Source organism: Podarcis raffonei, chromosome 9 (assembly GCF_027172205.1).
Source record: "Podarcis raffonei isolate rPodRaf1 chromosome 9, rPodRaf1.pri, whole genome shotgun sequence".
Taxonomy (NCBI): Eukaryota; Metazoa; Chordata; class Lepidosauria; order Squamata; family Lacertidae; genus Podarcis; species Podarcis raffonei.
This window is the reverse complement of record NC_070610.1, coordinates 62,389,568-62,401,229: the sequence shown is the minus strand read 5'-3', so window position 1 is coordinate 62,401,229 and position 11,662 is coordinate 62,389,568. Positions and strand designations below refer to the sequence as shown.

The following is an 11,662-nucleotide window of genomic DNA, read 5'->3' as shown; positions in this document are numbered from 1 at the left end:
GTGAATTTCCCTGCTCACATTTAAGTAAACGTAAGCATTTCTAGGCCTAAGGGATATATTTAAGCACATGCTTATCCTTTCTGCTGAAATCTGCATGTTTCCACTCAGGCTCATATGCATGTTTGCTCAGAAGTAAGTCCTATTCCATTCAGTGGGGCTTACTCTCAAGTAAAAATGCATAGGGTGCAGTCTTAAATACAGTTAAGTTTATAGTTATAGTTATCATAGTTATAGTTCCCAAATCTGATGTAAGCAGGCCTTTTGTGTGTAGGCAGCCAAGGTGTGTTTGCAGAATTCAATGGATCTCCGAACACATTTTATGCAACCGCTCCATCCTTCCTGAAGCTGCCCCATCCTCATCAGAGTTCCTTCATTTGGTTTGATCTCTTATTTTTCTTGAATTCTTGAAGTGTTGTTTGTCCCACCTCAACGCTTTCTGTGTAGTTTTAGAACAACTGGAAGGACCAGTATTTTGTCTGATAAAAATAAATTGATGGCTTTAAAAATAAATTAAAATCCTGGTTGTCTCCACCTCCCTGATGTCTGATGCTATACATAAGGAATAACTTTCACTTGCTTTCCAGAACAGTTGGTCTGGTGTACCATAACATCAAATCAAATACCTTTATTGACATCACAACAACAAAAAACCTGTGCTTACATATTTCTGAGCACAGTTCCAAGTGCTGGTTATGACCTATAGAGCCCTATATGGCTTGGGTCCAAGATATCTGAAAGAGCAGATTCCCTCATACAAACCTGCATGGGTTTTGATATCTACAGGGGAGGCTTTTCTTTTGATCCCACCACTCTCACAGGTATGCTCACAGGAGAAGGCTTTCTCGGTGGTTGCTCCCAGACTTTGGAACTCCCTTCCTAGAGAAATTAGACTGGCTCCCTCTGTGTTCTCCTTCTGCAAGCAGGTGAAGACAGGCTTTAAGGAACTGAGAGGTTTTAAGGAAAGGACTAGTGTTGTAATATTTTTATTGTAATGACCTGTACGTTTTAAATATCTCTTTTAAATATATATATAAATATATATATATTAATTCTAATCATCTTTAATTGGTTTTTTAAATTATGGCTCCACCCCAATGTTTTTAACTGTTTCTATTTTAGTTGTAAGGTGAAAAGGCAGGATGATGATGATGATGATGATGATAATGATAATAATAATAATAATAATAATAATAATAATAATAATAATAATACACAATGCAACAGCTTCCATGCAGCTCCATTGAAACTGGCAGCTTAGCAGCTGTTTGCCTGTATGAAATAGCACGTAAGGCATGTTCAGACAGCAGTTTTCTGTGCTCCTGATTAGACCTTTAAGCCCATAACTGGAAGCGTCAGATGTGCTCCACGAAGGGAAGGGAAGGATCTTGTTTCACTCACAATGGGAGACCAGTCATGCAAACTACACAGCCCACCTTGGTACTATGTTGGTCTCTGTCAGCCATGGAGACTGGCGGGGGTCTAGTGTCCTCTGAAGCAGAGAGGTAGCTTGCTTAATTACAACAGGCTGGTACATCAGACAATGGATTCCTTTCATTCAGCCAGGGGATGATGAATGCATGCATCACTGTGGGTGGTAAGGAAAGGCTGACATGACCAAGCATGCTGGAAACAGAAGTTATTTTTCAAGCATGGCAATCTAGTCTGGTACAAAGTCAAACAAGACATCAGTCAGCATATTCAGGACCAGGCCTGCAATTCTAGACCATTATAACGGGTAGGTAGGAGAAACTGCTGTAAACACACTTGACAAGAGCAAATGCTTTGTGTTTATCATCCATTTATTTTCATCCCATCTTTCCTCCAAGGAGCTCACGACATGACTCGTCCCTTTTATCTTAACAATATAACCTCATGAAGTAGGTTGGGCTGTGAGATAACAAATGGCACAAGGTGAGCTTCATATCTGAATGGGGATGTAACGCTGGGTGTTTTCTGCCCAAGTCCAACGTGCTAACATCCTGACTCTACATCACATAATTCATAACCATTTAAAAAAGTAAAGGTAAAGGGACCCCTGACCATTAGGTCCAGTTGTGACCGACTCTGGGGTTGCGGTGCTCATCTCGCTTTATTGGCTAAGGGAGCCAGCGTACAGCTTCCAGGTCATGTGGCCAGCATGACTAAGCTGCTTCTGGCAAACCAGAGCAGCGCACGGAAATGCCGTTTACCTTCCCGCCGCAGTGGTACCTATTTATCTACTTGCATTTTGACGTGCTTTCGAACTGCTAGGTTTGGCAGGAGCAGGCACCGAGCAACGGGAGCTCACCCCGTCGCAGGGATTCGAACCGCCGACCTTCTGATCGGCAAGTCCTAGGCTCTGTGGTTTAACCCACAGCACCACCCGCGTCCCTTTTTCCACCCGCGTCCCTTCTTCGTAACCTTTTTCATAACCATTTATAATAGTCTAAAAACGAAATGCAAGGCAACAGCATGTTATTACTAGATTCACTCTGTCCAGAATGCTTTGCCTTAAGAAAGCCCCATCCTTCCTTTCTCAGAGCAAGACAGGATGGAGGAAGAGCCTCTTGAGAGGCTTCTCTGGACGTGCCTGGGCTAATAGTGAGCAAAATGAGTGGAGACAGCAAGTGCCAGTTCACACACACACACACACACACACTCAGTCTGAGACAATTGCCTCAAATCATGTTCGGACTGACTCTGACTGACTTGAACATTGGGCACATGCAGTTTCAATAATCAATTTTGTTCCGTGATGTGATATCCATTCTTGCATTTCAAAATATTTGAAGCTTTATTGTTTAGGTGTATGAATGCTATTGTGCATTTTATTATCCATTGAATTCAAAGGCTACCATCTCTGTTGAATTCTGTTGATTTTAGTGGGGGAATAATAAAATCAAAGACTTAACTATTAAGGTCCTCTCCAACTCTTTATCTAGTCCAAGCCCCTACAATGCAGAACTCTCAACTTGATCATGCCAAGGAAGAAGAGTCCACTACTTCTCATGCACTTATTTTCTACAGTCAGACAGCTGTTGCCACCATAAAGTTCTTCTAGATATTTAGTCAGAATCTCCTTTCTTGCAAGTTGAATCCATTGGTTTGGGTCCTACTCTCTGAAGAAGGAAAACAAGCTTGCTCCATCCTCCACAAAGACAGCCCTTTAGATATTTGAAAAGGGCTATCCTATCTCCTCTTGGTCTCCTCTTTACCAGGCCAAACACACTGAATTCTCTCTTTATGCTTGGTTTCCAGACCCTTGATCATTTCAGTCACCTTCCTCTGCACACGTTCCAGCTTGTCAATATCCTTCTGGACATAGTATTCCAGGTGTGTTCTGACCAAGGCAGAACAGAGCAGGGCTATTCCTTTCCTTGATGTGGAGAAGTGCCCTGTACCACACTGCTTTTAATGGGTCTCGTTCCCTAATAAATTGCACCTAGACTTGCTATAGGCCGACCTGCTCTTATGTTTACTTGGGCGTGAGCTCCTCAAAATTCAACGGGATCTACCCAAATGGCCCATCGCATTCCGCCGCCTGAGGTAAAACAGGAAGGTGCTCACACCACACAGCCCATCCTGCTACCGGACCCCCAGCCTTGCTTCCCAGGGCAGCTGTGGCTTCCAGGAAGATCGCACAAAGCGGTTTTGTAGGGCTCTTGCAAGATCTCTCTGGAACCCAGAAACCACCACAGCATCTTGCAGGGCACCTCTTGCAAGGCACACCCCGCATCGATTGCCCCATCCTGTGACTTTCCTCAGTAATTACAGAATTACACCGCCTTAAGTATGTGCGCAACACCGGCTAATAATAGGGCCTGGGAGCGCTTCGTTTTAAGTGGACCGTGCTTAAAAGTTGTTATTTATTTAAGGGAGACCGTAGCCTTACGTATACTTTGCTAGCGTCAATTACTTCCGAAGAAACGTACGTTAGAGACAGAGAGAGACAGAGAGGGAGAGGAGTCCTGGCTACTCAACTAGTTCTGCTGGAGCTCGGCTTCCCTGCGCCGGGTCCCGCTCTCCCCGCCCCCCTCCGGGCGTCGCGCGTCTCGCGGCTTCCCTCCCCTCTCAGCTGGAGAGAGAGCTTCGCCGTCCCTCCTGAGCCGGGGAGGGGAGGAGCGACGCGAAAAGGGGCGGAAGTGCAAACAAGAGCCCGAGGAGAGCGAGCGAGCTTCGGCTTGCCTTCTGCTCTCACACGCTCGCGAGTTTGCTGGGAGCGCCTGCGCGTCGTCGGTGTGCTGCTGCTGCTGCTGCTGCCTGTGCGCCCTGAACTCCGCGCGCCTCGGAAGTGAGTGGAGGGGTTTTGTCTTTTGCGCGGGAGGGAGTGGAAAAACCGGACTTTTGCCGGAGGGGCCACACCGCGCCGCGCGAGGTAAAGAGCGAGGAGGAGGAGGAGGAGGCGGCTCCCTTGCAAAAAGGCAAGGGGGAGCAGCGCGCGGGGAAGCCCTTCGCGTAGCCAAAGGAGGGCGGCGGCGGCGGCGGCAGGGTCTGCGGAAGAGGAGAGCGGCGCCTTTGCCCCGGGCGTGGGGCGAGGCAGGGGGCTGCTCCTCTTCCTCCCCGCGGCGCCGGCTCACTTGGAGCCGTGAGGGCGTGAGAGAAGCCCGCCGCGAAGGAGACCTGTGTGGGTAGCAAAGTGCGCGCAGAGGAAGGGAATAAAAGCAGGGAGGGAGAGTTCAGCGAACGAGGCTCGAGTACCGATAGGCACCCCTCAAAGTCCGGAATATAAGACATTCAGAGATTTCTCATTTCTCTTTCCAGTTCCACCCATCCAATACCCCGACTTTATCTTTTCAGAGAGGCGCACTCCTGTCGGTGGCACTGGGGTGAAGTCTCAAGAGAGTCTGTCTGCCTGCCTCTCCTCCCTTTCAAAGACCTGTGATCGAGTAAACGGGAAGTGAGCAGCCAGCTATAATCTTGTTTGTTAAGTGCCTGCGCTGCCTCTCCTTGGGGTCCTTTCCCCAGCTTCACTTCCCCCTTGAAAAAGAAAATCACATTTCATCAGCAAGACTTTAGCTAGCCGTTCCTGCAGCCTGCTGACAAACCTGTAATCCGGACGTGGCAAAAGACAGCATGGAGGGGGAATGAGTCTTAGGGAACACATTCAGGGCAGGGCAGGTTGAAGGGTGTGGGATTGTTTGATGGCTGTGTTTTTCTGGCCGTTGTCAGGGCTTTGGTAACTAGGCTGCAGCCAGATAGGAAAAGTAGAAGTCCCCTGTGTGTGTGTGTGTGCACATACATGCACACCCACATGGTATATGGTTAGTGTGGCTTGACTTTTAAGGGTAGGGCTTTTTGTTTTGGTGCCCTGTAGCTGCCATATTTTGTGGTATCCTTAAAAATATAATGCAGTGTAGCAGCCTGTTCCTTGCTAATTTAACTATACAATCTTCATGGGAACAGATGCCCATCTGAGACATTAGGGGAGCAATGAGATGCAACTTAAACATTCCAAAAACGTTCAACATTAGCCAAGTGCGAGTCTTTAAATGTCAAAATGAGCATCTAAAGTCTCTTGAGGGGAAACAATTGCAGCTTCAATGAAACACAGAGGTGAAACGGAGATAGCAGATGATGGCGCTAAGTGAGTCTTTAGTACGTGTGTTCTGCCTACATTAAACCAGATAACTACCACCATTAATGCATTAATTTCCAGAATATGACAGCCTCAAGTATAGACATGCTGTGTATTAATTGCAGAAAGGGGCAGTGAGCATGTTCTATGAGTGGTTGCTAGTGGAGGTTAAAGCACATTGCTAACCTCTGACATTCTGTGCTTTGACCTCCTGCCTGTAGCAGTGGGTCTCAGGTTTGGTTTTGGGGCTGGGAGAGAAAGAGAAGGCTTTTTCGCAGTAGTAAGGCTCTCTCTTGAAGGAGGTGAGGTACCAGTAGCCTTTCAATTTGACAGCCTCTAGAAGGATGCTGGTTCAACTATGTGCTTGTGTATATGTATTTAGAATTTTGCCTTGGTACAGTGTGTCCCCCACCCCCGCCTTGGGGAGGCTTGTTGTGCAGTTTGAGAAACTTTAATATGAATTGTTGTGTTATGCTAAACCATATTTGGGCAATGTTGTCAATGCAACAATAAAAAATGCTACTCATTTTGTAGTTTTGCCACCCCACCCCCCACACCACAGCAGTAAATATTATTCAAGGAAATAAAAAGTATCCTTCATAACACTTCCCAAATCACTTGGGGTAAATGCAGTTCCACATAAATACTAAGTAACTTTAGTATCTTTCCATACCATGCTTTGGTTTCGTTTTACAGTCTGTGCAGCCTCTCAGCCTTTCCAAATCGATGGGAATGGATAACAGCTTCTACGCAAGGCTCAGTTACAATATTTTATCTCATGTGGTGCTGAAACACTTCGCTTGAACTTTGAACAGCAGCAACAAATCTACCATTTAGAAAAATGCCTTAGGCTTCATATGCAAATATTTCGCTTGCAAAATGTTGGTTTGTGTTATGTAACTTCTGCTAGCTACTACTCTGTGTGCTTTAAGAGTTAGGTAGAAGATTTCAAGGGCTGTTTTTTTTACTGCATTAACTTTAACATTTGCTGTAACTGTACAGTAGTGTTCATATGCACGTATTTCTAAATTCATAAAGTCTGAGAAACCCTTTTTAAAATGAAAAATGATATAATTATTTGTTTTAAGAATGTATTGTTTTATTGATTCCTTTTATGCAGTTTTAAAAGGAAGTTGCTTTGACTATTGGTCTATAACTATATTGGTTGTTTAATAACAATAACAATAAATTCAGAGAGCTGCAGATATTTCACAGCAAGAAAGCCAGTGATTAAGCATTCATAATTATTTACTATCCTAACCTGATATGTGCTAAGGTACATGCATATGTGTGCAGACCCCAATTCCACGTTTTGCAGTATCATTTCGGCCTGAGCTTAGGGTAACAATTGAATAACCCTTGTGATTTGTAATTATTGTGTAACAATGCAATTCTTGTTGCATTGTATCATTTCGGCCTGAGCTTAGGGTAACAATTGAATAACCCTTGCTATTTGTAATTATTGTGTAACAATGCAATTCTTGTTGCATTGTATCATTTCGGCCTGAGCTTAGGGTAACAATTGAATAACCCTTGCTATTTGTAATTACTATGTAACAGTTAATGCAATTCTTTATTCTTTCATCTGTGCTCAGATGTTTCCTTTTGCTCACCTTAAGGCAGTGGAGATAGAACCCTTCCTTATCTTGGGGTGACACTAAACGTTTAGCTTAATCCTCCATGGTTTGACTGAAAACAAATAAGTGGCATTCAAGGCTTTGGAGAAGCTAGACAGCAGAGGTTCCATCTTGATGGCTTGAGGGCGGTTGCAGAGTAGGAGGAAATGGAACAGCCGCAACCTAGAATCCTTTTTGTGCCATGTTTTCAGTTCCATTCTCTTGCGCCTGTGAAGCATTTTTCCTTCAGAAGAGAGAGACTGAGGCAACACCCAGGGCTGGGTTCTGAGGGGACTCGGCCATGGAATCTATTTTTGGAACTGGGCTGAGCAGGGTTCATGTATGGCATTTTTCAGTGTGTACACAAAGCATCTTGCATGTAAACCTAAACACCATATGTGTAACATAGGAAGCTTGCTAGGGGCACATTTTGCTAGCAAATTTGGACTTCTTCGTGTGTGTGTGTGTGTGTGTGTGTGTGTATTTATATATATATAAAGGTAAAGGACCCCTGACAGTTAAGTCCAGTCACAAACGACTCTGGGGTTGCAGCACTCATCTCGCTTTACTGGCCAAGGGAGCTGACGTTTGTCTACAGTTTTTCCGGGTCATGTGGCCAGCATGACTAAGCCGCTTCTGGCAAACCAGAGCAGCGCACGGAAACACCGTTTACCTTCCCGCCGGAGCGGTACCTATTTATCTACTTACACTTTCACGTGCTTTCGAACTGAACAACGGGAGCTGTTGTTCAACAACGGGAGCTGTTGTGGGGATTCGAATATGTATATGTATATGCAGTATCTAGCATCTAACCTTTAGCATAGGAGCTACACCTCTCCAGTCCCCACCCATGTTTAGAATGAAAGAGGAAGCTTTCTGAGCAAAGATGGCTCACTATTCTATCTGTAATTCTGTTGCTTCCCACCTTTCTATTGGTATTGGCAACACAGAATAAGAACATAGCAGTAGAAGTGGAAAAAAGTACCTAGAAATAACACCTAGCACTTGTTTATTTTTATTTATTAAATTTGTATACTGCCCTTCATAGGTGGATCTTGGGGCCATTGACATCATAAAAATACAAAATATAAACACAAAATATATAGTAAAAACAAGAAAAAAATGAAACAATAACTCCCTCCACCCTCCTCCCACAAACACATTTAAAAGGATGTAGGCAGCGTATGAGCAAAATACTCAGGGGAGGGAAGCTCTCACTTTGTGCTAGCCTTGGAAGCACACAAGAACATGATGCATCTCTATCTCCAGGTGTTGAGGGCTGTCTGTCACCACCCAGAAGCTCAGCAGAGAGCAAGAGAAGGACAGCCTCCTTGAGATATTCTTTCTATTTGTGAATGACTTACAAAGTAAGCGCCCATTCCCTCTCTACCTTTGCAGTGCTGGAATACGGATGCGAGGGGTTTGTTCCTTTGGTCTGTGGCACATGGAAGGTTCAGGGAAGGGGGAAAGAGAGAGAGATCTCCTTCATGCTCATCTGCAAATAAAATTGACAGGAAAATATTCCTCGTTCACTAGTGGCTAGGCTACCTGGATAGGGATACTACATTTGTGTAACCCTGTGCGATACATCCTTTCCTGCAAAAGGATTTCAAAAATGCAGCACCATTCCAGGGAAGTCCCTCTTTCCAGCCTGCTGTAACATAGACTACAAACTTGTGGGTTTCCAGAGCAAGGTCTCTGAAGACCTTGGTGGGGAAGTTGTCCATAAGATACTAGTCTTAGGGCAGGCTTCCTCAAACTCGGCCCTCTAGATGTTTTGAGACTACAATTCCCATCATCCCTGACCATTGGCCCTGCTAGCTAGGGATCATGGGAGTTGTAGGCCAAAAACATCTGGAGGGCTGAGTTTGCGGAAGCCTGTCTTAGGGATTTTAGAGAGAATTGGTCGCTACTGCAACATTTCATGGTTCTCTGTGGCTAAGCAACCATCAGTTACGTGGTAGTTGCCAAACAGTCTCTTAAGAGAAGTTGAGCTAGAATTCATTGTGATAATCCAAGCAGGATTGCAAATTCCCTGTCATGCAGGAAGTAGTGCAGCTGGACAACCAGCCAAAGCTAGCAAAAAGCACTCCTGGCACAGATGCAACCAGCATATGAGGAACACGAGGTGTACTTCCAAGCTGCAAGGTCTATTTTTAGGCTGATATTTGCCCTGTCCAAAACTGGCAAGTACTCATCTCCTTATTTTACGAACGTCAGTGTTTCTCTTACAAAGGTTCTAGTTAATTGGTTAGTCAGCTTTTGCAGGGTGATTTGCATCAGAACGTTTTCTGAGGCCCTAGAGTATGGTCTATTTTAGCAGGCTTGTTTTGCTTGTATTTAGTAAACAAAGCTAAAAACTTTGAAACTTCCAAGCTCACCTAGTATTTGTTTGCAGTGTTGCATCCATTCATTGTTACTTTTGACCTTATGAAATAACACCCCCCCCCCTGAAAATTCACAGGCAGGGCTTTGGACGTTGGTGACTCTCCTCTTAGAGACTTCAAAATGTTAATATCTGAAGGCCGTATTTCAATTGTTCTTTGTATGTGAGTTTCTTCAACTTTCCAAATAATCTTTTAAAACTTCCTTACAGGCATTCATTCTCTGGAATTAGACCTTGACTTCCAGACGCCATGAACAACTACAGCGTTTCTTTGGTTGGTCCAGCCCCCTGGGGTTTCAGGCTTCAAGGTGGCAAAGACTTCAACATGCCTCTGACCATCTCTCGGGTGAGCCTATTTTGCCTTTTAAAAACCTTTTTGTGCCAAAAGCTGCAGCAACATGTGCGACTTGAAACTAGTGAAAAGGAATATTTGGTAACATTATGTGCCTGCTGAATGAAGAGGCATTCAATTCATTTGGGTGCAATTTGGGCATTCATCTTGTTTTTAAGAGAAGTAGCAGTGTCCTGTCTTAGAAGTGGTGGTAATGGCCTTCAAAAGTTTATTATCTGACATAGTCACTAATTAAGAGTATTTCCTGTCCTTTTGTGTTTGTATCAAAATTAGTATTTTGCTCGTGTTCTTGCTTTTTATCAGTTGTGCATCTGAGTTACCACATGATAGGAGAATACACTTGAATGTATTAGTTGTGATAGACATTCAGGTTATAAAATGGCAAAAAGCAACAGCCAGAACCTGATTCCTGAGTGGTGCACTTTCCTTTCCTTTAGTGTAAGTGAGAGGTGGAGAGAGAGTTCTGTGGGAATGGGACTTAAATTAGGACTGGGGGTTTGTTAAAATGACCAGGTCTTCTCATACCCATTCTTTGGTAGGTAAAGGTAAAGGTAAAGGACCCCTGGATGGTTAAGTCCAGTCAAAGGTGACTATGGGGTTGCGGCACTCATCTCACTTCAGGCTCAGGGAGCCAGTGTTTGTCCACAGACATCTTTCCCGGCCCTGTGGCCAGCATGACTAAACCGCTTCTGGTGCAACAGAACACTGTGACGGAAGTCAGATCACACGGAAATGCCGTTTATCTTCCCGCAGCAGCGGTACCTATTTATCTACTTGCACTGGTGTGCTTTCAAACTGTTAGGTTGGCAGAAGCTGGGAACAGAGCAAAGGGAGCTCACCCCATTGTGCAGACTTTCTGATTGGCAAGCCCAAGAGGCTCAGTGGTTTAGACCACAGCACCACCAGCGTCCCCCCATCCTTTGGTAAAAGTAGTCAACTGATTAGGAAAATGCTGTTGAATAATGTATATGTGCCCTGTGAAAGGGCAACCCTATGACTTCTTACCCAGAAAATAGTTTCCTGATAACTATTCCAGACTAGAATACTTACTACTTTCTTTTGCAAAGGTAGCTCAAATTATTTAATTTATTTAATTTAAAAATATTTAAAAAGGCCCTTGTGTGTGGTGATGATAGAAAGAAATGCTTCCTGACTTCATAAGATCAGAGAGAACAGGTGGATAGCACAGTCCAATAGTCTTCAATGTTTTTTAACCCTGGATCTTCCTATAACCCAAACATACATTTGGGAACCCATGATGGTAATGTTTGTGGTTAAGTCCTCATCCACCAGTTGAAGGCCAATGGCATAGACAACGGAAAAACAAAGGAAATGGGTAATATAGCAGAAAGAAAATTCAAAGCAAGCAGTTTAAGATAACACATTAGGGGAGTCAACACTTGGAAAAATGTGTTCTCCAAAGCTGATTATGTTGAGGAGTTCTGAGCAGTCATGGAGTCTCTAGGTTGGATCTATTTTGTAAGCTGTTCTTTTAAACTAGAAAAAATGTGTATTACCATGCAGGGGTCTTTAAAGTATCCTAGGGTAAATAAAGGGACTGTTTTCCCCCTATTGCATTTCTTTCCTCTGCTTCCTTAAAAGACCACATTTTTAAAATGGTCCGGCTAACACATTAATTCCCAATACATAACCCACTAGCATCTTGTAACAGCAGTGCTGCCTTGGGCTCCTTTGGGAGGAAGGGTGGGATATAAATTTAATAATGCAAGTCTCATGAAAGCAAATGCAATTTA

The 11,662-nt window shown here is 44.1% G+C and overlaps 1 protein-coding gene across 9 annotated transcripts in view; it reads left to right on the top strand.

Annotated features, from left to right (window-relative positions):
* The first annotated feature begins 3,953 nt into the window (after positions 1 to 3,953).
* Positions 3,954 to 11,662, top strand: part of PDLIM5 (PDZ and LIM domain 5) — a 127,396-nt gene continuing 119,687 nt past the window's right edge. For 2 of the 9 annotated variants that reach the window (XM_053404042.1, XM_053404038.1), the window contains exons 1-2: positions 3,955 to 4,270; positions 9,767 to 9,902. In XM_053404042.1, the coding sequence (XP_053260017.1) occupies positions 9,807 to 9,902 (96 nt within the window). In that variant the 5' untranslated portion in view covers positions 3,955 to 4,270; positions 9,767 to 9,806. Of the gene's footprint in view, positions 4,271 to 6,250; positions 6,305 to 8,457; positions 8,538 to 9,766; positions 9,903 to 11,662 lie in introns of those variants that run through there. The other 7 variants (XM_053404039.1, XM_053404041.1, XM_053404043.1 and 4 more) reach the window with 7 other exon arrangements.